At 39.9% G+C, this 26,138-nt stretch overlaps 9 protein-coding genes across 9 annotated transcripts; 5 read left to right on the plus strand and 4 right to left on the minus strand.

The window, feature by feature from the left end:
• Positions 1-6,138, plus strand: SAPINGB_P005057 (uncharacterized protein; the record flags this gene model as incomplete). Its single annotated transcript, XM_031999772.1, has 2 exons — positions 1-639; positions 715-6,138. 2 exons carry the CDS (start codon positions 1-3, stop codon positions 6,136-6,138), a joined length of 6,063 nt encoding a protein of 2,020 aa, XP_031855663.1.
• Positions 6,139-6,411: 273 nt separating this feature from the next.
• On the minus strand, positions 6,412-8,982 carry SAPINGB_P005058 (uncharacterized protein; the record flags this gene model as incomplete). Its single annotated transcript, XM_031999773.1, has 1 exon — positions 6,412-8,982. The coding sequence occupies one exon, from the start codon at positions 8,980-8,982 to the stop codon at positions 6,412-6,414; it is 2,571 nt and encodes an 856-aa protein (XP_031855664.1).
• Positions 8,983-9,696: 714 nt separating this feature from the next.
• On the minus strand, positions 9,697-10,848 carry SAPINGB_P005059 (uncharacterized protein; the record flags this gene model as incomplete). Its single annotated transcript, XM_031999774.1, has 1 exon — positions 9,697-10,848. One exon carries the CDS (start codon positions 10,846-10,848, stop codon positions 9,697-9,699), a length of 1,152 nt encoding a protein of 383 aa, XP_031855665.1.
• Positions 10,849-11,397: 549 nt separating this feature from the next.
• On the plus strand, positions 11,398-11,839 carry SAPINGB_P005060 (uncharacterized protein; the record flags this gene model as incomplete). Its single annotated transcript, XM_031999775.1, has 3 exons — positions 11,398-11,400; positions 11,514-11,597; positions 11,660-11,839. The coding sequence occupies 3 exons, from the start codon at positions 11,398-11,400 to the stop codon at positions 11,837-11,839; spliced, it is 267 nt and encodes an 88-aa protein (XP_031855666.1).
• Positions 11,840-12,914: 1,075 nt separating this feature from the next.
• On the plus strand, positions 12,915-14,156 carry SAPINGB_P005061 (uncharacterized protein; the record flags this gene model as incomplete). Its single annotated transcript, XM_031999776.1, has 7 exons — positions 12,915-12,919; positions 13,048-13,086; positions 13,155-13,196; positions 13,486-13,523; positions 13,616-13,783; positions 13,831-13,959; positions 14,026-14,156. The coding sequence occupies 7 exons, from the start codon at positions 12,915-12,917 to the stop codon at positions 14,154-14,156; spliced, it is 552 nt and encodes a 183-aa protein (XP_031855667.1).
• A 287-nt stretch (positions 14,157-14,443) lies between these two features.
• On the minus strand, positions 14,444-15,187 carry SAPINGB_P005062 (uncharacterized protein; the record flags this gene model as incomplete). Its single annotated transcript, XM_031999777.1, has 2 exons — positions 14,444-15,052; positions 15,122-15,187. 2 exons carry the CDS (start codon positions 15,185-15,187, stop codon positions 14,444-14,446), a joined length of 675 nt encoding a protein of 224 aa, XP_031855668.1.
• A 676-nt stretch (positions 15,188-15,863) lies between these two features.
• On the plus strand, positions 15,864-21,404 carry SAPINGB_P005063 (uncharacterized protein; the record flags this gene model as incomplete). Its single annotated transcript, XM_031999778.1, has 3 exons — positions 15,864-15,869; positions 15,971-16,343; positions 16,399-21,404. The coding sequence occupies 3 exons, from the start codon at positions 15,864-15,866 to the stop codon at positions 21,402-21,404; spliced, it is 5,385 nt and encodes a 1,794-aa protein (XP_031855669.1).
• Positions 21,405-21,663: 259 nt separating this feature from the next.
• On the minus strand, positions 21,664-24,591 carry SAPINGB_P005064 (uncharacterized protein; the record flags this gene model as incomplete). Its single annotated transcript, XM_031999779.1, has 1 exon — positions 21,664-24,591. The coding sequence occupies one exon, from the start codon at positions 24,589-24,591 to the stop codon at positions 21,664-21,666; it is 2,928 nt and encodes a 975-aa protein (XP_031855670.1).
• An 851-nt stretch (positions 24,592-25,442) lies between these two features.
• Positions 25,443-26,135, plus strand: SAPINGB_P005065 (uncharacterized protein; the record flags this gene model as incomplete). The annotated part of the gene is made up of 3 exons (XM_031999780.1): positions 25,443-25,550; positions 25,650-25,803; positions 25,897-26,135. 3 exons carry the CDS (start codon positions 25,443-25,445, stop codon positions 26,133-26,135), a joined length of 501 nt encoding a protein of 166 aa, XP_031855671.1.
• Positions 26,136-26,138: the final 3 nt, after the last annotated feature.

Genomic DNA, 26,138 nt, shown 5'->3' on the forward strand with positions numbered 1-26,138 from the left:
ATGACAAACATTGAAAAACCAACAAATGGTGAATCTGTTGTGCCTACAGACCTTACTAAACCCACTGAACCCGTGGACTTTGATAACATCTATAGACTTCACCCCAGAACGTTCCCATACCAAGAACTTTTACCCTACAAGACAGAAACCCAGAAAGATGCACTTGCTCATTTAGACCATATCGTTACAAACATTTATATTGTTCTTGAGTCCTGGGACAAGGATCATGCCGTTGCATCCACCATAAACTCGACGGTTCTTCACTGGACCCGCGAACTTAACTCGTGGATGCAACTCAAGTTTGATATGCCTCTTTCAACGCGTGTCAAACTTGCTCGTTTATACTACGAGCTGGCGCTGGCAGATGTCGAGGGAACAACTTTAGAAAGAATTGCAAATACCTTTGTGTGGCTTTGTGATAACGAGACATTTATTCGCTACGTAAAACCTTCTGATATTAAATTACGTGCAGAGCCCCTGATGATGGCCATTAAGGATCGATTCATTCCCGGTGAATCAAATCCTTTAAAACTAAGTCTTTCAAAATCTACCTCTGCTTTATTCAGAGTCGCAGGAATGGCTCGCTCATTTTACGACTACAATGAAACTAAGGAGCTTTATAATCAGATTTTGCCGCTAGTAAGTGTCCAACACTCATACAAAAATTCTCAATTCAACCCAACATTAACTTTTGCTCCATTTTCCTTTTTTTAGATTAAAAACTTTCAATTTTATGCATCGAAATCCTTGTTTTTACTGCGTGCAATTTCACCATTTCTTCCTACTGATGTCGAGATTACTGAAATGGAGGCTACTCATCAGACCTATCTTCCCACAATTTTCTATATTTGGAAGTTTGTCACAAGCTCACTTTACCATGACATGTGCGCCATTAAGCTAGTATCTGACCTGGCATTGGACAGTATTGAATCGAAGCTAATAAAAATGAGCAAGTACGGCATGTTTACCAAGGAACAGCTTTCTTTCATGTTTACAAACTTTCTTCGCGTCTTGGAAATTTCAGTTTCTCAAGGTGGCTCTCCCTATGTTTACTCTGAACAGGACTCAGCATCTCGAAAGCAGTCTGAAAAGTCAAAAGCTGTTTACGACATTTCTAAAATTATTGTTTTTTCAATTTCAGGCAATGAAAGTTTAGAGCCCGATGGTATTCTTGAACATCTTGAGAATTTAATCAACTCAATTGAGACATTTTTCCATCCTTCTAACAATGGACCATGGAGCCATTCTATTACCGTTCTCATCGAATTTCTTACTCAGCACATGGTCTTCCGATGGAACTCTGAACATAATGACGAGTTTCTTATTCCCAAAGAACGCAGGATCACAGACCAAGTTAAGGATAGATTTGTCTCTGCTCTTCGTGGTGTCGCATTAATGAGTATTCACTCAAAGTCCAACTCTTCTGTTCAAAGTGCGTTAAACTGCCTTCAGGGTCTTGCATACCTTTCGCCTAACTTGGTGTTACCATTTGTGCTAAAGGAAGTATACCCATCTTTGCAAGGTGTCGTCGAAACCCACAGAACTTTGTCTTCTCTCAAGGCTCTTAGTTTTTTAACAAGAATTATTACACAAACTCCCAGATATGCTATCCACCTGACAACACTCCTATCACTAGCCATTCCTGGCATTGATGCCAATGATCTCAACAAAACATTCCAAGCCCTGAGCTTTATACAGGCCGCTGCTCTTAATGCACCGTTCTGGGATCTTTCTGGTGACATTGGTGGCGGCTTGGCCATGGAATATATTTCAAATGATGTTGCATATTTGGAGGAATTGGTACCCGGCCCCAGCAAAGTTTCCATTCCTGATGAAAAACAAAAGGAGTCTTTTGTGGAGGATGAATTCCGTCAAACCGTTACATCACTGCCCGAACTTGGGCCTGAACTTTTGGAACAAGTTTGGAAGTCATCGACTTATCTTTTCAGAGAGTTTATAATTGATTTCCTTGAGCGTATTTTTACTCTTATTGAAAATCTTCCTGATCCATCATCCAACAAACAACGTGCTTCACAAGAATCAAACGTCATTATGCTTCTCAGCCCTACATTTAGTGCTATTATGGCATCTCTTCCAGGCGATCTTTATGAAACAGTTCTTTCTAGATTTTTAGATTTTATTTCTAACAATGTTTACTACTCGGCGACTGATGCTATTGCGCTCATTTGTTCTACAATTGTCCGTGACAACCCACAAGGCGTTTTCCCACGAATTTTCCCCATGCTAAAAGCAAATATTGAGACAGAGATTTTAGAAAACGGTGCTGGCTCTGTTCGCAGCGGGTCTGAAATTCTTCCCAGAGATAGAACTCTTATTTGGTATCTGTCCATTCTTAACATGTCTTTAAGCAATGCATATGAAGAAGTCCTAAATTTTAAAAAGGAGATTTTAGAACTTACTATTTTTCTTCGTGATCATACCAAGGGTTCCATCGTTTTCCATGTTTCCAATGCGGTGCATCATGCCCTTATTTCCCTTTCGTTAACTATGATTAAGGATTATGGCATTATTCCTGATAGATTTAATAAAGTTGCCGGAAAAGATGTTACTTTAAAAAATTGGGGAGAAAAGATAAATTCCCGGGAACTAAAGTTTGAGTGGTATACTATTTCAAGAGAAGGCATTGAGTATGCTTATGAGCTTTATAAAGTTCACGTGGAAAAGTCTCTTGCTAATATTCGAGCCGTTATTTCTTCAGAGTCCAAATCTACAGCCTCTATCACTGAGATTTCTGACATTTTGTCTAGCAATCTTACCTACATCAGAACTGCCACGTCTGGTATTGCTCTTTTACTAGATCCACACTTTCGAGATTATTACAAGGATGATTTTTCTTTTAACGAAAGTGGAAACCCTAACTCACTTGTTATGCTTTTTAATAAAGAAGAATCTAGTGGGGAAGACGATGCTGTCGATGTCGATGGCGATGCTGAGGATGACGATGACGAGATGTTCAGCTTTGAAATCTATAGCGACACTATGAGTGACGAAGAGGATGATTTTCCTGTTACGGAACGTTCTGCAGAGGACGATGGCGAGGCTGATTTCAGTGACGAAGGACTTGACTTTAAGAAGCTCCGCGAATACTCCACAGGATACTTTTTTGAGAACAATAGATCTGATCCTCTTTACATCAATATCCATAAGCTGCACATCAAGGTTGCTCATGCTCTCCATGAAATCCACACATATATGGTTGCTGATCGTGAAAACGATATTGCATCTTTCAAGGCACTTCTGTTTGCCTACAAGGTTTGGTTCTCTGATGTTGGTCTTGAGCGTACTGCCAAGCTTGGTGAGAGCTTTACTAGCGTCTACAATTTTGAGTCTGGAAAGTACCGAATGGATGGCTTGCATAAAGATTTTCCTCGATCTATTTTGGCCAAGCGTGCTACTCTCTACCATTACTCTAGAATCTACCATAATTGTGGCCCCAAAAAAATTACTGATCTTGACAAGGTTCTCATTAACGATGTATTGATTACATCCGTATCAATATATCCCAATATTTGCCGCACAGCACAGTCTTCACTGGAGTCCGCAGTCAAGGGTTTGTTGAAATCTCGAACTCATATTGTTAACTGGATTGTATCTGACATTCTCAAGTCAATGGAAAAGAATGAGCTTCAGCGTGCAGAAAGTGGTATGAGAGTTTTGGCTTTGCGAATTTTGCAGTCACATATCAAGAAGTCCTTCTTTAACTCTACCCAGTTTTTGAAGATTCTCACCAACGCACTCAAGACAGACAAGTCTGTTCTTAATGACCTTTCGCATTTTCTTTTAGAGACTTTTGCACAAAGTGTCAGTGTTCCTGTCACTATCAATCTGCTCAACTATGATGCTTTGCAGACCCTCAAACCTGAAAAGGATGTTTCTGCGGAAATCAAGAAGCGCCGTGTACGCCATGAGGCTAAATACAAGGCTATTATTGCAAAGATACCAGAAGTCGAAGACGCTCTTCTCAAGCAGTTAGATGAAACTCATTGGAAAATTCTTCTTTACAGTTTGCGATTTGTGATTTCATATGCTAGCATTGTTGAAACCAAATTTCAGTTTCACCCTGACATTCCTATCAAAATCCTTAAACTTTGCTTCAACTCTCATCCCCATGTTTCACAGTTTGCGGGGGCTTGCATGCAATGTATTTTTAACAGAACATTCCTTCTCGCTGCCAATGATTATGACTTTAAGAAACTTGCAAGTTTTGATATAGGTCCCAACAAATATTGGGTTCCTAGTAATGAACCAAACTTTACCGAGACATTTATGAAGGAGATGTCCAATACCGAAAATCCTCATTATTATGTTGATGGTGCTAAGCCTGGTTGGCTTGTTTGGGGAAGTAGGATAGCTGTAACTCGCTTAGACACAAGCGACAGCATCAATTTTTCCAAAGAAGACAACGAGTTTATGTCCCAGGTTGGCGCACATATTGATGCTGCTTGGATTGAGCAGCTTGTTGTTCGGAGCAGCGAAGAAAAGACAGCACAAGATGAGAGCGTTCAGCAACACGTCATGTACTTCCTTGTAAACATTTTGCGCCTTTTGGAAATGGGCTACACAAAAGTCACTTTGGAAGAAGTTTTCAAGTGCCTCGATGACAAGTTTGATTCCACTGACAAGAACAGTCATCGATGCATGGCTGAGTTCCTTTGCTCCTTTGCACTTTCTCTCAGCTTTTCTTCTAAGGAATCGCGCATCCTCAAGGAAGAGTACATTTTCAATAAGCTTAAGGACATTATTGAAAACCATCTTTTCCGCGATGTCCTTCGCCATTGGAGAAATTTCATTTCCACCTCATTCTCCAACATTGACCATCGACGACTTAAGACTGTTGTTGATTACATTTTCAGTTTCCGTTTAGACAGGAACTCAACTTCCGTTTTTAAGGAGACATCTCGTACCATGTTGTTTCAAGAACTGAACTCATACATTGGCTGGTCGTCACCTGTGGATCCTGAGATTGTAGATCACTACTGGGCCCATATTGACTACCCCAAGAAGGATGTGTGCATCAGAGTTGGCCAGGGAATTGCCGAGTTTTTCTTTGACCAGTTTCACGAGTCGTGTCCTTCTGTTGAGCTGTTTATCAAAGAACAGCTAGAGTACAAAGATGGCCTTGGTGGCTCCGCCTATCTCTTGAATTCCAAGTATGAGTCCTATATCAAGGACGGCTTTGCAAAGCTAGAGCATCTTCGCTTGGAAAGAAAGAACAATGCATCCACTCTTTCTGAAAGTGGCTCTGACGCCTATATCCATACAGCTTATACTCTTTCGCATTTCCTGATCCAAGCTGTATCTTGGAGTTGTGGTGTTGGTTTGATTCCAATTCTTCCTACAGTCATTATTCCTTCGATGCTTCAGCTTTTCACCTTAAGTGAAGACCCTGACTTAGGACGAAACGCGGTTTCTGTGTTCCGCAGAATGGGAAATATGTATTGCCCACACTCCCAACTTCAGTTCTTGATTGACTCTATTGTCCAGGTCTTGAGATCCGCTGAACATTGGCACCAGCGTCTTGCCATTCTGGCCTTCATCCAGACGTTCTTTTTCCGTCAACTATTCCAATTGTCGCACAAGCAGAGACAGCAGTTTATTCAAGCTGCTGCTGACACACTTACTGATTCCCAATTAGAGGTGCGTGAATCAGCAGCAGAAACTCTTTCTGGAATGATTCGATGCTCACCATCAGACGAGCAGGCTGCACTAATCAAGAAACTTTACACTCAGTTTAAGCAAAGCCTGCAAAAGAATAAGCCTATTCGTCGCGCTTTACCACCACGAAATGCTGAGGAAAGACGCTTGATTTCCGGGACAAGTACGCCAAATAGCGAAGCGCAATCTATTTCTATTAAGCGTCATGCTGCTGTTCTTGGTCTGGGCTCGCTGGTGACTGCATTCCCATACAAGTCTCCACCACCTAAGTGGATTCCTCAAGTTCTCACAACACTGGCAACAGTTGCGTCGGAACCTGGCATGACTGGCAAGAGCGTCAAGACGCTGCTCGGCTCGTTTAAGAATACCCGCACTGACACATGGCACATTGATTCTAAGGCTTTTACCTCTGAGCAGCTTGAGGATTTGGAGGGCGTACTATGGAGAAGTTATTTTGTGTAGATTTAAGCTACATTTTTTAATAGAGAAATAATAAATTGGAATTGCTTTCGATGGTTAGTTTTTTAAAAGATTATTTTATAACTATTTTGTATATGTCCAAGACATAAAAGATACGGCAAACTACAAAAAAGAAAACAATGTATACATTTTAAAATTTTAAATATTTTTTTAACTAAATTTTTAATACTTTTTTTTTTTTTTGCAAAAGATTAAATAACAAAAACAATTTAATCACATCGTCCCCTACCCAACTATTCCATCAAATTTCACAGTCTAACGTTGCTTACCCTGGCCCTGCTGTCCACGTCTATTGTCATTTCTGCCACCAGCGGATTGTCTAGACTGGGTGTTATTGGAGTTGGCATTAGAGTTGGAGTTAGGGGTGGCGTTAGAAGCAGTCTTTGTGGTTTCAGTGAGCTGGTGGCCACCGGCAGCAAGACGCTCATTTCTCTCCACAAGCTGGACAGCCTTCTCAGAAAGAGAAAGAGCCAGTGTTTGGAGGCGAGAAAGATCGACGCCTTGTCTGAAAATAACAGAGTCGGTCTTCTGGTCAAGAGCAGCATCAATCTCCTCGTTAGCAATCATCTTGGAAATGATAGCGTAGACACGTCTTTCAGGAAGATCAAACAAAGTAGAAAGTATGGAGAAAGAAAGAGACTGGTAGGTAGAGCCATATCGGAAAAGATATGTTCGGAGACCCTCGACTTGGAGCTTCTCAGCAAGCATGGCCTTTATTTCCTCGGGCTTAGGAAGAAGATTCCAGATCTTGATTGTGTTCAGTAAATCGCGAGCCTTGGTCCACTCACAGTCCAAGAGAGCACGGGCGGCGTGCATAATATGGTCACGGGTGTTCTCTGGGGGGCCAGTGAAGACCTGTCTAGAGCTGTTGTCGAGCATTCTTCTGAAGTTTCTGGAAACAACCTTCTTGCCGTCGATTTGGTTCTCGGAAGCAGCAATGGCAGGAATCTCAATAAGAAGAGAAGCAGTGAGGTTGATGCACTCCAAAAACTCCAAGTTGATGTGCATGTGGAAGGGCAGCATTCTCTGCTTTCCTTCTGTGGTTGTGGTGGTGGAAGCCTTAGCGACACCCTGACCCAGAAGCTCCTTTAATCGGGGAGATAGAATGACATCGGAAAGAGTTTGCTGGCACTCGGCAATAAGACCTTTTCTGAAAGCACAGAGACCAATCTGAATAAGTGTTCGGTTGAACAAAATAAGAATGGGGATTTCATTGCCGTGAATGTTGGTTTGGAGATGGCACATGAGCATCAGATCTCTGGCCTTGTAGTACATATCGTTCAGGGCGAAGTTGTAGATATGGCAAAGCATGGCACGGGTACGGAACAAAGTGTTGGGCTGCTTGTAAAGAATAGAGCAAAGTCTGCTCACAAGATCAATAACGAACTCATCAGAAACCTCATCCTGAATTCTAGGAGTAATCTTAGAATCAAGTTTAGCATCAAGAACAGACCAAGCAGCCTTCTCACCAGCAATAACAGCAGTATTGGGCTTGAAGTAAATGTGGTCGACTCTTCTGGAAATGATGCGAGAGATGGATTCGTATTGGTCGACAGAAACCTTAGAAGTGTTTTCGAGGTAGATTTGGGATCGGATGATGAGGGTGTACAAGCTATTCTCATCACGGAGACGATCAACATACTCAGTGGTGTGGGGGTCAATCTCCAAAAGAGATCTGGTGAACTCATCATCTAGTCGCTCAACAAGCGAAACAATGCTGCCGGGAATCTCTTGGACACCATCTTCTCTAGGAGGGAGACCCTTCTCCAGATCTTCAGGCTCAGGAGCAGAATCAGAAAGCTGGTACTTAGAAGCATTGTTCTCAAGAATGTCCAGAAGCTGAGTGGTGTAATCTCTTGCCTCATTCCAGACATTAATGGGAGCAGCATGACCAGAGGGAGCAAGGTCAAACTTGATAGGGATCAGTCTCAGAAGGATAATAATCTGAAGATATGTATCCTGAGTAGACTTTAACAGAGACTCCAACTCAGAAACCTGCTTTTCCTTATCAACACCCTTCTTACCACGGCTTTCAACAATAGAAATAAGGGTGGCGAAAGCATCACCGGAAAGCTTACCAACTGTGGTAAAGCCAGAGTCATCGTCCTCAGCCTGGGTGGAGGGAACGTTGAAGGAGGTGGTAATCTTAATATTCTTGGGCTGAACAAGAGTAGTACCGGCAGCTTCGGGAGCACTCAAGAATGCTTCAGGGTCAGCTCTGTAAGAAGAAATAAGCTTCTCAATGGTACGGTTGTTCTTCTTGACTTTCTGAGTAGTAGAAGAGTGTGCCTTAGTGTTGGATGCATTCATCTTCTTCTTGGAAGCCTTTTGAGTCTTGGTAGTCTCAATGGCGAAGTCTTCAAGGTCGGCAACAGCCTTGACGTATTGCTTAGGAGTAATGCCGAACTGCTTAGTGACCTTTTCAACACTCTTAATCAGCTTGTCAAAGTCGGTACTGATGGCATTCCAGTCATTGATCTTTTTAGCATTGTCGATGGCCTTGATAATGGTGTCAATTTCGTCCAAAAGCTTGTCCTTGGCTGATTTGACCACACGCTTGGACTCGTCTTCAGACTCGGATTCGGAGTCACTCTCGGCGCCCTTTAAAAATTTAGACTTAGACTTAAGGAAGGAGCTAGCCTTGTTGCCACCCTTTTCCGAGTCACTGTCGCTCTCGGAATCGCTTTCATCTTCGTCAGATTCTTCTTCAGATTCTTCTTCGGAGGATTCTTCTTCAGAAGATTCTTCTTCAGAAGAGGATTCGTACTTTTCCTCTTCAGAAGAGTCAGATTCACTGGATGATAGTTGCTGGAAAAATCTCGACATCGTGGACTATTGTTGCAAGGAGAACTAAAATACAGTTAGTCGTTACGCGAGAAAAAAAATGCTGTTTGTCTCTAGAAATATAGGCTATAAATTGGAGCAAAAAAAAAAAACTGAAAAAAATTGCAATTCCATTGGGGGGTATTTCTGTGGATACCCACTGTTTACTGTTTCCTCAAGTGTTTGAGTGTGGTGAAATTTTTTTAAATTTGCCTGGTAATTCCATAATTCATAGTCATAATCTAACTTTTTTTACTGTTTCTTAACTTTGCCAAAAAAATAACCTAATAATCGAAAAAAACGAGCTGCTGGAGATTTCAAATCGAACATACCTTCGGTGTCTTAGGGGTGTTCTTGGAGCAAAACTGCCTCTTAGTACAGTTGGCGACTATTTTTAAGACGTGCGTGGTGGGTAAGTTCAAAAAGTTTTCTCTTTTGGCTCCTTGAAAAAAATTTTCCCTTCCACCACTATGATCCATGCTGAAATATTCAATACTGCGTGAAACTGAGGCTGGTGGGATACCCTAACCTCTTTATTTTTACAATATTAAGATTTGTCACATACTTGTAACAAAGTAAATCTACAAAGAAAAGATCAACAACACGGTTCAAAGAAATAGAATATTCAAACGTATGGGGGGCAAAAAGCGTAAAATAAAAAGGTGTAATATAAATCATTGAAGATGTCTAGAATAATACAGTGAAAGGTCATCTCTGTTATATCTTAATTGATTCAAGTTGCTTTCGGATCAAGGCACTTCCTTCTGCACCAGTGCTATCACTACCTTCAATTTGAATTTGCAACTGGGCCCGGCCAGCATTGAGACCTTCGAGAAGAACGCATGCCTTGCAAATTGTATTGTTAGAAAGATACCCACATCGTTCACATCGACCTTCCTTTTTAGAAGACTTATCAAACTTGTCCGAGCTTGTTGCATGTTCCAATTTTTGTGCAGTAGCCTGTTGTGCGGCTTGTTCCTCTTTCTGCGCCTTTAATTCAGCATCATATTGCTTTTGAAGCTTGTTTACCTTTGACTGTAACACAAAAGATTCGCCACAATATATAATATCGATGATGGCACTAGGTCTTATTGCTTCCAAGTTTTTAATTAGTGTACGAGCTGTACCCCTAAATGCTTCGGGTGAATATGTGCATTCTGTAGAAAAATAGTCAAGTTGTTTGTAATGCGCGTATAAGACAATCTCTTTTTCGTAAGTATATTTCAAAGGTTTGCTTCGCTTTACTGGAGAATCGGTAGAATCTGTCACAATCTCTGTACACCGATCGAGGCGTGCAGTGTCACCTCTTAGCATATTCATAAGAATAGTTTCAGCCATATCATCAGCGTTGTGGCCAGTGACGATATGCTTGATTCCAAGATTAACCGCACCTCGATCCAAAGCTTGACGCCTGAAGACTCCGCAATAAGTACAGTTGTTCTTGTTTCCGATTTGTGCAACAATCTCATCCATGGTCCAGCCATACAAACTGCTGTAACTTACAATCTCCAGGTCCATATCATATTGAATTTTATTTCTTTTTACTGTCTCAAGCGAATCGTCTCGGTATCCGTGGATACCTTCATCGATAGAAAGTAATACAAATTTGACGCCATATTTGTGTCTTTCATTTAGGGTCTTCATGACGTGGGCAAGTACAGTTGAATCTTTGCCTCCGGAAGCGCCGATAGCGACTACTTCTCCAGGATAAAAAAGATTCGACTCTTGAATAGTATTATGAATTTCTGTTTCAAAAACATGATAGAAACACGGCTTGCAAAGCTTCTGTCCTGTTTTGGGACGCTTCAAAACTGGTCTCCGGGTATTGCAAAGTTCACAGGGTCTTAATTTCACTGAAGGGCCAGCCATTTTAATCTGATGTTAGAGTATTGGTGATTAAGTTGACATGTACAGGAAAATTTTTTTTAAGGATATGAGGCTTACTTAAATTCAGCCGTACGTCGCTATTTGACAGAAAAATGAAGGATGCAAGTATAACGACTGTAGTAACACTCCTGAAAATGATTCTTTTTCCATATAAGATAAACATGAAATCTACTTAGATACTATAAGCTTTAATTTAAATAATATTATATGTGTTAAATTCATCTTTGATTCCAAGGTTTTTGAAAATAATTTGTTAATGATAACAATTTATTAGGCATAAATTAAGCACGTGATATAAAGCTTGTGACATTGGACTTAATTTTTTTTGAAAAGTTTTGTTTTTTTGTTTTTTTTTTTTTTTGAACACGAAATCCTCTTTTTTCCACCTCTCTTTCTTTTGCACCCCACGTTCCTACGACGATAGCATAATACCCACTCCTTCATAGCCATCAACTAAACTGCGTTGTCGACTCCTTAAAAATCTGAATACAAAATTTAAAGATTATTGTCTACTTGAGTTCTTTTTCAACAATGGTGTGTATTTGGCTATTTAAAGCATGGATATTTATATACCAAAATTCTTTGCCAAATTAATTAGTGGCAGGATTACTTGAGTTCAAACCAAAATATACTAATGCCATGCTTAGTCTTTTGATAAATTAATTGGTGCTGCTATGATTTTTGTTGCGACTGCTGTGTTCATTTACTACACCATATGGACATTTGTTTTGGTAAGTTGAAATGACGGTGTATTGATTGACAAGTCTAACTGGTACATTTTCAATTCCTTCAGCCTTTTGTCGATGAGTCAAGTCCCATTCAGTCGTTGTTTTTGCCTAGAGAATGGGCCATTAGAATTCCTGTTGTTCTGTTACTGACAGCAGTTGCTGGTGTCGGAACCTTCATCGGCAAGGTTTTGATCAAGAATGCTGAGAAAGAGAAGCGTAAGCAAGCTGCTGCTAAAGCGAAATAAACACCCCTCCTCCATTCCTTTTCTTTCAAATCTTTAATTTTCATCAATCAAAAAAAAATAACATCATAAAACCAAACCCTTCCATGTATATTTAGTCACGAATTGAATCACCCATTCCGGATTTTTTTTTCACTGTTATTAATTTCAACCTATTTTTTTTTTCTTTTAAAGGAAGAAGATCATACACTGATTAAATGCCTTCTTTTTTTTAGGAAATGCACAAGAACCAGAGTTTGAAGTTCTTTACCAAGGTCCTTCCATGAGCAATTAGGCAAGCCTTCATAGCATCAATAATCACAAGAATTTTTTTAAATAAAAAAACCAATCCTTTTTACTTATCTGCTGATGGCCTGGCTCTGAAACTGCTCTTAACTCGTGAATTCAGCTTGTAAACTGTATCGACTATAAAATTTCTACCATTATCCAACCGTCCTAAATATCTTTAAAATTTATTTCTATTATATATTTGTTTCCTGCTTTTTAATTACTCACTTAAATATTTGGATCTGCATAAACTTTTTGGTAATTACTACCGGTCTGCCATTTTTATGACCGAATCTTGAATGAGGCGAAAGACCCAGTGACAATTCTGAACTAAACATTTATAATAACTTATAATTTATTACGTAATAACACGACTCATTGGTTCAGGTCACGATACACGAAGAACCGTATCGGCTTTGATGAGCAAAATTCGGTAATCAGCCTGAAGGCTCTTTTTTTTTTTTTTTTTTTTTTTTATCATAGCTGATAACTTACAAACCTACAGTCTTTCTTTCTTCCTCTTTTTTCTTTTTTCTTTGTATTTCAAAACTATTCTATAACTTTTGTTCTTTCTTAAATCTTTTGTCGCTTTTTTTTTGCTACTCTTTCGCCTTCTTTTTTGCCTTCTTTTTTGATCCTCTACTTTCCTACTTTTGATCTTACGTTTTAATCCTTAACAGGTTTTTACTTAAAGTTTACTGTCATATAAAATCCATTAAACATACCATTCATTGACTTTCTTTCATATCTTCTTTATCATTCCTTTTATTTTCAATAGATTTTTTTACTAGCATTTTTTATTCTATTAACAATGAGGTATGGTTATTCTTGTATTTTGCTTATTTTCTTATTTGGGTCTGGCACTCTTTTTAGACCTATTAACTTCTGTTTTTGATTCAAAAGAAACTTGTTTTAACCTCTTAAACAAAATTTGAGATCACCAGTTCTCCCAAACGTCGCATTGAAACTGATGTTATGAAACTGTAAGTACTGTCGACCCTAACGGGTTCCATTTGATTCATTTCTAATATGTCTTTCCCTTGCCTTATAGTCTTATGAGTGATTACGAAGTTACTCTAGTTAACGATAACATGTATGTGTTTATCCTTTTTTTTTTTTATTCTTTCAGTTATTTCAAACTTCCGTCTATTGTAAAGCCATGTAAATCCTTTAAAGGACCAAAAAAAAAAAAAAAAAAACTGCACGAGGGGACTTGATATTGTTTGGTAGTTCATCTCTTTTCATTCCGTCTCCTATCAAACATCCAGCTTAGCAGGTCATCCCAATTACCCCGCGAAGTGAAAGCCACGCTTGTTACCTGCTGAAACCATCATGTGCTATTTTTCTTTCTTTTCATTAATATTCACACTTTTTTTTTTCAGGCAAGAATTTTATGTCAAATTCAATGGCCCTGCAGAAAGTATGTGACTGAGCTTTTATGTGTTATAATGATAGCAATCCAACGAATGATCTATAGATCTTCGATAATCACACTAACTTATTTTTATGTAGCCCCTTACGCAGACGGTATTTGGAAGGTTCACGTTGAACTCCCTGATCAGTATCCATACAAGTCGCCTTCGATAGGCTTTGTTAACAAAGTTTTCCACCCTAACATAGACGAACTCAGTGGATCTGTATGCTTGGATGTGATAAACCAGACTTGGAGTCCTATGTTTGGTATGTGCAAGAACACAATTTTTTTTAATAAGAGGCTAACCATTTAGACCTGTTGAATATCTTTGAAGTGTTTCTTCCACAGCTTTTGAGATACCCTAATCCTTCGGATCCTTTAAATGGAGATGCATCCGCGTTATTAATGAGAGAGCCTAAGAGATATGAACAAAAAGTGCAGGGTAAGATAACTTTTTTTTTTTGCCAACAATTTAGAATTTTGACCTTATTTTTTTTTTTTTTTTTAGAATACGTCACTCGGTATGCATCTAAGGCAGCTCTTGATGCAAATGATGACGAGTCTAGTTCTGACGACGAAATGTCATCTGTTGGATCGTTTTCTGACGATGATGAGGCTGTTGGAAAGATTGAAGTTTAATTTAAGTCTTAACTACTTGGGATTGTATCCCGGCTGATACATTGTTGGACTTTAATTATTATTTTATTACTTCTAGTTATTATTATTTATCTACACTTTTGATAATGTTGAATGCAATTGATAAGGACTCTGATTCATTTAAAGTCCATATTTGCAATAACTTTTATAGGTCAAGCACATAATTGGTTTTGTACTTTATCTAATAATCCCAGATAACCGGCTGCAAATTTGAATGATTTCCCAGTTTAAACTATTTAAAAAAAAATATGAAAAATAAAAATAAAAAATTATGAAGCGGTTTCCTTTTGAGCAGGTTCTGCTTCTTTCTTTTCCGCTTCTGCAGGTGTATCCACAGGCATGTCGACAAAGTTAGGTAAATCAGAAGAATCCAATAGATAAGATGGTAAACCGGTAGCTTCACTTTGTGATGCTTCAAACTCCATTTCTTCTCCAAGAGCTTCAAGCTCGGCATCTAGTTCTGATTCCGAAATATCATCAGGAACAGCATAGTTTCGGGACATGGTATCCTGGAGTTCTTGAGACATATCCATCAGATCCGCCATTTCATCCTGCAGAGATTCAATCTTGTCTATGTTAACTTTCCCGTATTGCTTCTTAAGTTCCTTATTTGCTGATTTCATTGCATCGACAGTAACAAGAGCATTTCGCAAATTATCTGTCTGGATAGATGCCTGCTCCATATTCCATGATTGGGTCTCCAGAGCATCTTTTTGAGCTTCGATTTGTTTTCTTTGTTTTAATAATTTTAAGGCTTTTTGTCGTAAAGCATTTTTTCCAGGCCCATCTCTCATGCGACCAATTTTTTGTTGATAAGTTGATAGTTCTGCGTTGATTTTTGCTAGTTTAACGTCAAAAGACGCCACTCGGTTATCAATCTATTGATACGAAAGTTAGAGGATTTTAAAAATTTCAAAAGAAGAACTAAGACTTTAACAACAACATACACCTGAAATGGCATCATTCAATGTGGCTTTTGGAGCAGTGTTTTTTGTACCGAACAAACGATTCATGGCAATGCTTTGATATGTAAATATATAAAATCTGGTTACTTTAGCAAACAATAGTCGGAGTGTAGCAGTAAATTAAAATCGTAAAGAGTCAAAGTACAAAATCACAATTAACGTATGTAATCATTTGTCATCAGTACCTATTACAATTTCAATTACTATATATATATATTGCGATATATAGCAATTTGTTTGTTACACACATGGATCCATGTGCAATTGTTTACTTTTGGGTCATTTTTTTTTATTTTTTTCTTCCAGGGGTTCTATTAATAGACATGAGAAACCCTTTTTTCAACGCCTAGCTGAGGAACAAACAGCCTTTAACAAGCCTTCTGGTTTATATTTTGTACTCTAAGATTCAAATTTTTTTACTCCTTGCCTTCTCCTTGATTTTGATAAATATTGCGATTTTTTAAATTCTTTTAAACCTTTCAGACAAGATCTTATAATCCTTTTATTGTAATTTTTGGAACCCTTTCTTTTATTCCTGGGCTGCTCTTTAACATCCGGTAGTTTAGAAGTACCCCTAAAAAAAAAAAACCAAGTGGTCACTTTTTTGTGTGACCTGTTAAATTTTTTATTATACCTTTTACACTTTCTCTCCAATAAGTTTTTTCATTTCCCCAAGCTAACAAGACTTTGGGTTTATAAAAATTAAAGAAAAGTTCAAAACCAAATGAGCGTTACGCTTATTTCAAATAGTTTTTTTTAAAATATATCGGTATGATTATCAAATTCTTATGTACCCTGATTTCATCACTAACTGTTAGTTTTTTTCTAAAGAGCTTACGTATCTTTGAACTCTTAGCATCTCAATCAACTTTATCTGTCTGCAATCCCCCACCCTTTGCAATGTCATTGACTAATGACATCTCGTTGCTGCCTTTGGCTACGATCAATGATCACACACTCACTTCTCATATTGCATCCCGTTTCCACCAGGGCATGCCTTATGTTGTCATTTCAACAGGTGCACTTGTGGCAGTAAATACATTTACACCTTTTGACATCAATCAAGAACAGAACTTCAAAGACCTTGCTGCTAGAGCATATAACCGCTTATGCAAACGCGGTGAAAATCAAGTCATAATATTTCTTGGTGAATCTGGCTCTGGCAAAACTGACTTTCGAGATTGTCTTTCTGGCCACCTGCTAAGTAAGTTGATTATATTTTTTGTCGATTTTAATATTCTAACCGGTGCTATGTCCAGCTCTTGCAAACAACCCTCTTTCTGCTAAAATCAAAAATGCCGACTTTATTTTTTCAGCATTCACAACCACTAAAACAATGACGAGCATATCTGCATCGAGAGCAGGTCATGTCTTAGAACTTCAATATGGAAAAGATGCCACTCTCATTGGCGCAAATATTTTGGACTATAGACTTGAACGTGCTCGTATCACTAACGTTCCAACTGGTGAACGTAACTTTCATGTTTTTTACTACCTGCTTGCCGGCATGTCTGACTCTGAAAGAGAACATCTGGCTTTGGATGACATTCATTCAGCACGTTACAAATACCTTGGCCATCATACCCAGATGAAGGTAGGTATTGATGATCATGCTCGATTCACTAAACTTAAGTCTGCATTTAGAGCTCTTGAGTTTTCCCGCACAGACATTGCCAATATTTGTCAAGTTCTTGCAGCTATTATTCATATCGGTCAACTTTCCTTCCGTTCCACTGGTTCTGATGGCACTCGTGGTCCCTCTACTGTGGTTGATAATGTCGAAACCCTTGAATATATTGCCAGTTTTTTGGGTGTCAGATCGAATCTTCTTGAAAACGCTTTGAGCTATAAAACAGTTTACATTAAAAATGACAGAGTTACTTTGGTTTTGGACCAAAAGGGTGCACGAGAAAATGCTGATGAATTGGCAAGAGCTCTTTATACACTTTTATTTGTTTGGATTATGGAACAAATCAACTCCTCCCTTTCTCAGGACCGCAACTCTGCCCTTGCAGGTATTACCCCCATTGTCGACAATACCATTGCTATTGTCGATTTCCCAGGCTTTTCGACTTCATCTGGTGTTCCTACTATTGACAAGCTTCTTCACAACTCTGCCAATGAAATTCTTTATAACTATATGCTCAAGTGTTACTTTGAAACACCAGTTGAAAAGTTCACAAGTGAAGAAGTTGTTGTTCCCCAAAGCGAGTACTTTGACAACTCTGATACTGTTCGCACTCTTTTCCGCCACTCTTTAGGTGCCCTTTCAGTCATTGATGATTATTCCCGTCGTGAGAAGAGTGATAATGAACTCATGGACACTTTCAGAAAGAGATACGACAAGAACCCCTCTCTTGATGCCATTTCTTCTCGCAGATCTTTCACTGTTCGTCATTTTGCTGGAGAAGTTGAGTATATGGTAGACGGTCTTCTTAGTGCCAACTCTGAAATTATTTCCGGTGATATTATTAATCTTTTCACATCTTCCTCATCATCAGATTTCCTCCAAACTGTTTTCAGTTCGAGTGCTGTTGTCGACTCTAAATTTGGTAGCGAGGTAGTTGCAGCTCATCTCTCTTCTAAGCCTCTTCGTGCACCCTCAGTGGTAAAGCGAGGCAATTCACAGCGAAGCATTAATGGCTCAGGTGCCAATGGCGCAGGAAAGAAAAAGAAGAAACTTAGTTCAAAAGCAAATGCAAGTGGTCAATTTGTCAATGCAATTGACAGCTTGATTGATTCTTTTGAGGATGCCAACCCATACTTTGTTGTGTGTTTAAAGCCCAACGATCGTCGTCTTAAAAACCAGTTTGATGCACGTTGTGTTAGACAACAGATCCAAGCATTTGGTATCCCTGAAATTGCTAGACGAGTGAAAACCACTGATTTTAGTGTATTTTTACCATTCAATGAATTTATTCGATATTCAAGCGCTGATGGTACTGTGCCTACTACTGATGAATCTGGTATTCCAATTAGTGAACATGATGTGGCCATTCGACTTATCCAATCTCGAGGATGGCCTGAACGTGATGCAAGGTACGGTCTTTCAGGTGTCTTTTTGTCTGAAAATGCTTGGTTACAACTTGTTGACCCCAAGATGTCTTTTGCTGAAAATGCCAATCAAATTTACCTTGAAGCTGGTAACCGTGCATATCCTAATTACACTGATGGTGATGGTTACTATTATGATCCAGACTCGAAATCTATCAATGCTGCTGGTGGACCTGGTGGAGATATGTTCAGATTTACAGATACTAAGTCTATGTCCAAAGATGCTCTTATCCATGCGAAGGAGAATGCAGATGAGGATCAAATTGATGAAGTTCCTGTTTCAAAGGCCCGTCGATTTTGGATGGCTATTGTCTGGACGTTGACGTGGTGGATTCCTGACTTCTTCATTAGGATTATTGGCAGAATGCCGCGTAAAGATGTTCGTATTGCTTGGAGAGAAAAACTTGCAATTAACATATTAATCTGGCTAAGTTGTGCTGGTGTTATTCTTTTCCTTGTCGGCTTCCCAATTTTGATTTGTCCTACTCAGCATGTATACTCAACGCAAGAAATGACATCCTTTACATATGATAATGATCCCAAACATACTTATGGCTATGTCCGTGGTGTTGTTTTGGATTTGACTAAATTTGCTCCTAGTCATTACCCATCTATTGTCCCAACCGATGACGTTCTGGATTATGGTGGCAAGGACATGACTGATCTTTTTCCTGTTCAAATTTCTGCTCTTTGTAATGGTGTCAATGGATCAGTGGATCCTACAATTGTTTTGGGTACTGGTTATAACTATTCCGATACCAATGGTCAATATCATGATTTCCGTTATTTTAAAAATGATTCTCGTCCTGATTGGTATTATGAAAAAATGAAGTACTTGCGTTCCAACTACAAAAAGGCATATATGGGATATACTCATAAGGACATTAAGAAGCTTTTAACTAAGGAGAGTCGCACTATGGCTTCTATTCATGGTTACCTTTATGATATTACTCAATATGTTGCGGGTGATCTTAATGTGCGTGCGCCAGCTGGAGAAGAAGTTGACAAATCTCAAATTGACACTCAATTTATGGCACCAGAGATCATTTCTTTAATTCAGTCCAACAATGGAAATGATATTACAAAACGATGGGAAAATTTGGATATTGATCTTGAATTACGCAATAATATGATGGAATGTTTGAACAATATCTTTTTGATTGGTAAAGTCGATACAAGAGGTTCCGTCAAATGTATGTTTGCTCGTTACTTTTTGCTCGCTATTTCATGTTTCATGGTAGCAGTAATTGCCATCAAGTTTATTGCTGCTTTGCAGTTTTCCAAGAAGAGCGTCCCAGATTCTATCGAAAACTTTTTGATTTGCCAGGTTCCGGCATATACCGAAGATGAAGAATCGCTACGCCGTGCCATTGATTCATTGGCACGTACCAAATATGACGATAAGCGCAAGCTTTTGTTTGTTATTTGTGATGGTATGATTATTGGTGCTGGTAACGATCGTCCCACCCCTCGCATCGTTTTGGACATTGTTGGTCACAACAATGATCTCGATCCACCTGCGCTTAGTTTTGAGAGTTTGGGAGAGGGTGCTAAGCAGCATAATATGGGAAAGATTTACTCTGGGTTGTACGAAGTCCAGGGCCATATTGTGCCATACATTGTTCTTGTTAAAGTTGGTAAGCCAACTGAGATTAATCGACCTGGAAACCGTGGTAAGCGTGACTCACAAATGATTTTGATGCGTTTCTTAAACCGTGTTCATCACAATTTGCCTATGAGTCCTCTTGAACTTGAACTTTATCATCAGATTCAAAATGTCATTGGTGTGAACCCTGCGTATTACGAGTTTTTGATGCAAGTCGATGCCGATACAGAAGTCAGTGACGAATCAACAGCGCAACTTGCATCAGCTCTACATCACAATGGTAAAATTCAAGCTATTTGTGGTGAAACGGCACTTTCCAACTCTAAAAAGTCAATCATTACAATGATGCAGGTCTATGAATATTACATTTCGCATAACCTTGCTAAGGCCTTTGAAAGTTTGTTTGGATCAGTCACCTGTTTGCCTGGTTGTTTCTCAATGTATCGCATTTACCAAGCTGGAACAGGTAAACCTGTTTTTGTTGCTCACCCTATTGTTCGCGACTATGCCGAGAATCGCGTTGACACACTGCATATGAAAAACCTGCTGCATCTCGGTGAAGATCGTTACCTTACTACTTTACTGCTTAAGCATAATTCACATTTGAAAACAAAGTTTCTTCGTGTTGCACACGCCTGGACTGTGGCACCCGACACTTGGAGCGTTTTCTTGTCTCAAAGACGTCGTTGGATTAACTCGACTGTCCATAACTTGGTGGAACTGATTCCTTTGTCGCAACTTTGTGGTTTCTGCTGTTTCTCTATGCGTTTCATTGTTTTCCTTGATTTGATCAGTACCATTGTTCAGCCTGTTACCGTCGGTTACCTTGCCTATCTTTTCTATTTGATTGGTAAGACGCCAGATAATATTCCCTTGACTTCTATTATTTTGCTGTGTGCCGTTTATGGTCTGCAAGCTCTCATCTTTTTGCTGCGTCGCAAATGGGAGATGGTTGGTTGGATGTTTTTCTACATTCTGGGTATCCCCATTTTCTCACTTTTTGTCCCCATTTACTCATTCTGGTACATGGATGATTTCTCGTGGGGTAGTACTCGTGTTGTTATGGGTGAAAAGGGTAAGAAGCTCATTATGAGTAGTGAGGGCCACTTTGATCCCTCGGAAATCCCCATGCAACGCTGGCAAGATTACCAGGCTGATGCTTGGAATAATTACCACGACATGTACGACCGCATGGACGCCGAGTCTGTGGCACCATCGTACGCACAATCCAACGTAGACGTGCTTGCAAAGTCTGTCTACTCGATGCCCATGAGCAGCATGCCTGGGCTTGCATCCGAGATGGGCTCTACATATGGGGAACCCTCGATGCACAAGGGCTTTACCGGTGTGCGCACCACCGAGGCTGGAGATGTGGAGATGGGAGTTCTCCGCAACGTGCCGACCACAGGAAGTGGTGGCAGCAATATGCCCTCGGACGAGGCTATCACAAACGAGATTCGCGAGATTCTGTCGACTGCGGATCTTATGACGGTGACAAAGAAGAGCATAAGACACCACTTGGAGCGCCATTTCGGGGTCAAGTTGTCGGCAAAGCGCGACTACATCAATTACGTTACAGAGGCCATTCTTACTGGTCAACTATAAAAGAAAATTATTATTTTTTTTTAAAAAAAAAAAAAAAAAAAAAAAAAAAACCATTTTTGGTTTGTTTCATACATTTGGGTTACATTAGATAGATTTGTTGTAAAAAAAAAATTGGAAGTTATATTTTTATTCTATTATTTGCATGGTTAAACTCAATTTAATGTCCATTTTAGGCCAGTCAGTATACATGTTAATATCAACTTTTTAATTCTTTTTTTTTTTTATTATCATTATTTGGGTTAGAATTTTACAAACTAATTTATTTATCAACATCCATTCTATCCTCATTCTTTTTAAGAATAACAATACCCTCCAGCACATGACTTAAACTCGTGTACTCATCATCTTCAAGCTCCGCACGCTCGCCGTAGCCAAGGAGCACAGGCGTCGAGTGTGTAACCCAGCCAGTGATGGTCTTTGGCTTACCTGCCTGACCAACCACATTGACGGCCTGACCAACGCGCACATTGACCTTGATAGGCTCGAGGTTCTCGTCAACAGTGACAAGCATACGGGGGCGAATGGCCGAGGTCAAAAAGTAGAGGAGAGAGTGTGATGTACCAAGAATGAACTCGCGTGGGTCCATCCATGCAACGGCAACAGTCAGTAAGCCAGCAAGTGATACGCGTGACAAAATCTGGCGCTCTGTGTTGAAGGGACTCAGTGTCAGGGTGCCCTTACCCATGTGCAGCAGACCCTGAGCAATGCGGACCGTGAAGAGAGAGTTAGGTTCACGAGCATAGTATGACGCCAGCTGGCGCAGCAGTTGTGCAAGACGAGCATTGTTGGTTCCGGCACCAACAACACCCATCGAGTAAATGGCATTGATGGCCACCTCGAGATCAGAGTCGTGGGAATATCTGGAAAGAGTGTCAAAGACCTTCATCTCAGGGTTGGAAGCAGACACAAGACCCATAGCAAGAGGAACTGATCGTCGAATGTGGGCTTCACCATAGTGCATGAGGTGACTAAAGTGTCTAAGAACCATTTCCTGGCCAATTTCTTCGCCCATGGCAATGGTGGCCAGACCGAGAACAGAGAACCCTTGAACTTGACTGTCAAATAAGGTTTTTTCTGTGTCCTTCTCCTCGGTGGCGTTAGTGGTGTCAGCAGCGGCAGCAGCGGCAGCAGCAGCAACAGCAGCATCTTCATCATCATCAGCACCATCCTCGGCGGCAGCAGCAGCAGCGGCAGCGACAGCAGCAGAAACACCAGAGAGTGAGATATCTTCTTCCTCTTCCTCTTCAGTTTCAACTTTTTCTGTGCAATTGTGCAAAAGCTTTTGAATCTGAAGAACGTTACCAGTGCCTGCATAACTGCAAATGGTAACAAGCACATCAACTACAGATGATATAGGGTGCTCAATGGCCTTGATGGTTTCCAAAACCTCTTCTGTGCGCTCATACTTGCCGAGGTAAAGCAGACCGAGACCAAGGGCCATAAATCGGGTCCACTTTTCGGAAAGCTGCTCAGGAGAGCGTTCAAGCAGAGTTTGCAAAATGGTAGAGGCAATATCACCATTGGCAGAGCCAACGAAAATGTGGCCCAGGGCAAGGGCTGCGAGAGAGGAAACGTGCATTGACTGAGACAAGTCAGAAATGATAGGGCAAAGACGCTCAAGAAGATCCTGGCGACGAGAGCCAGCGTAAGCAAGACCAAGACCAAGGATAGCAGATGCTTGGTTGGAGTTCTCGCCACTGGTGGAGTCCTCAGTTTCGTCAAGGTATTCGTCCAAAAGACCAAGAGCAGGATCGATATCGTCGTGGATGCCAGCGTTGACCACACCAATACCCAAAATGGCACCTGCCTTGATATTCTTGTCAGTGGATTGCAAGTATCTGTCAAGGTACTGCAGACCTTCTGTTGGATTCCACTGGTAAATCATACCCAAACTGGCAGTTGTGGAAGTAAGACCGCTGTCCTTGGTCTGGTAGATCCACGAGTCACGCTCAGACTCAACTGTCAAAAGCTTATCCTTGTTGTAGCCACAGTTGAGGAAAGCATTGACAAAGGACGAAGCAAGATTTTGCTTTGCCGAGGCAAGGGTGTGAGAGGAAGGGTATGCACTTGCATCAAGGTAGGATTTGTAAATATCTTTAGGGTCCTTGGGGTCCATGAGGTTAAGCTCCTTGGCAAGATACAAAAAGTTCTTGGTAAGAAGGTTATTTGAGAGGCACTCTTGGACATCCTCATCTTCAACATCAAGCCAGTACTGTTGTCTTGCAAGAATAAAGGCGAGCTGCTTTTGGACAAGTGTGTCGGAGGTGGCGTCGAAAACAGCACGAATCAACTCTTCATTGTCGATGCGGATGGCAAGGGCAAGAGCTTGGGTCAATTGGCCATGAGTAAAGTAGATATTGTAGGCGGTGTTAAGGAAAGCCAAGTCATCTGGGGGTGGGAGCAAGGGGACGCATGAGACCATGTAAAGACACACGCGAGCAAAAGTAGTTGCGTCGACAAACTGGGGGAGGTATTCAATTTTCTCAATCTCCATGAGCAAGTCAACAGCATCAGCTTCGGCATTATGCTTCAAAAAATAAGGGACAATTTTAAGCGAAAGAGCGAGCAGGTCGTCTGTAGGTTCGTCGTTATCTGTGCGGAGAGAATATTCTTCGCCAATTTCGAGGGCTAAGTGGCGCATGTATTCATGGCCCCAGCTGGAAATGTCATCTTCGTCTGATATCGACGTGGAGGATGCTGATGTTGTAGTGGATGGTTTTGTGCTAAGATCTGGAGATGCCAGAAGACGGTACTTTAAGGAATCACGGTTGCCATCGCCGGAGTAGGTCATACCAAGGACGGATAGAACATCTGCAAGCAGAGGCTTGAGGGATGCAGGCCAAGTGTCGTAAAGCTTGACAAGGTCCGGGTAGTGGGGTCTAAGGAACTTGAGGGGCTTAGGGACGGCTGTCATTGAGGAAGTTGAAGTGCGGATGAAGTTTTTGAGGGCCTCGAGGGATGGAGCATAGAGGGAGGTATCAGGTTCCTTGAGGCGTTCAACAAGCATTTCAAGTTCATTTTTCAGCTTCTCATCTTCTTCTGACAGCTCTTCTTCTTGTTGTTGCTGTTGCTTCTTAGAAAGAGGTTTTTGGTCTTTCAAAGGCTCAGCATCGGAAGAAGAAGAGGGTGGAGCAGAAGCAGCGGGTTTTGAGGGCTGTTCTGCGGGTGACTTTGCGGGACCAGCCATTGCAGAGTTTGGGTGGCGATTATATTATGAGTGGGGTGGGAAGATGTAGAGAATTAAGAAGGAAAGTTATATTTGTAGACTTTGATTAGTGAAAATAAAGACCTATACAATTATAATATAGAATGTATCCAATTGAGAGAGTTAAATGGATATATATTAAGAATGGATGATTTTGATGGAATTGTTTTGTAGTGGTGGTGGTAGTGTTGGTAGTAGTAATAATAATGATGATGATGATGATTTTTTATTTTTTTTTTTTTTTTTTGGTGGTAGTATATATAAATGTTTTTTTTTTTTTTATATGGAGGGTTTCTTTTTTAGGTGGTGGCGAAAAAAAAAGAGAGAGTAAAAAACAAAGAGACACGCGCCAAAAACAAAAAAAAAAACAAAATTTTGTGTGACAATTTTTTAAGTTATTTTTATAACTAAGTTAAAGTAAAAATGTAATATGTTAATATAACACTAGTTAAATATTTGTAATGACTTAGATAATTTGTATGCGGCTGGCTATCTTTTGCGCGGGCTTTTTTTTTTTTTTTTTTTTGTTCTTTCTTGCCTGCTTGCCCTATTTAAGGCTTTTTTTTTTTTTTTTTTGGTCTTACAGCTTTTCATTTGAAATCATAAAAATCCTGAAAAATCATCCAACATTTTTATTTATTTATTTATTTCCCTCTATTCTCTTCTTTTTTTTCTAAGATCTTCTTTCTTTTGTTTTTTTAATTTTTAAAAAAAAAATTCTTTTTTTATTTACTAATTCTACACTCCATTCTTTTTTTTTTTTTTTACTATAATACCCCACTTCTCTTAGACAACAGTCTAAATAAATAAATAAATAAATACACACAAATAATATGCTACCTGATCCTATCAACTTACCCAAGTGGATTGCTGAAAACAAGCACCTGCTCAAACCTCCTGTAAACAACTTTTGCATCCACCGCGGAGGGTTTACCGTCATGGTATGTTTAAAAAAAATATATATACCATTCATTGTTCTTTCAAGCTGTTGTTGATTAAAAACTTACCTTTAAACTAACTCTTCGTCAACCTATGTAAAGATTGTGGGTGGCCCAAATGAAAGAACAGATTACCACGTTAACCAAACTCCTGAATGGTTCCACCAACTACAAGGCCATATGACTCTCAAAGTTGTCGATGAAGGCAAGTTTCGTGACATTGAAATTGGCGAAGGCGAGATTTTCCTGCTTCCTCGTATGTATTGTTGTCTTTAATACCCTCATCCTTTCTTTCTTTTTTTTTTTTTTAACTTGTTGTCTGACTCTTTTTTTTTTTTTGATCGTATAGCTAATACCCCCCACAATCCGGTCCGGTATGAAAACACAATCGGCCTTGTGGTCGAACAAGACAGACCCACAGATCTTCATGACGCCATCCAATGGTACTGTCCTGAATGTAAAGAGCTTGTTTACCGTAAAGAGTTTCACATGCACGATCTCGGCACTCAGGTCAAGGAAGCCATTGAGGAGTTTCGTTCAAATGAAGAAGCACGCAAATGCAAAAAATGTGGCCATGTTATCAATTAAACA

This window comes from Magnusiomyces paraingens (genome assembly GCF_902498895.1).
Source record: "Magnusiomyces paraingens strain CBS 517.90 genome assembly, contig: contig4, whole genome shotgun sequence".
NCBI classification, from domain to species: domain Eukaryota; kingdom Fungi; phylum Ascomycota; class Dipodascomycetes; order Dipodascales; family Dipodascaceae; genus Magnusiomyces; species Magnusiomyces paraingens.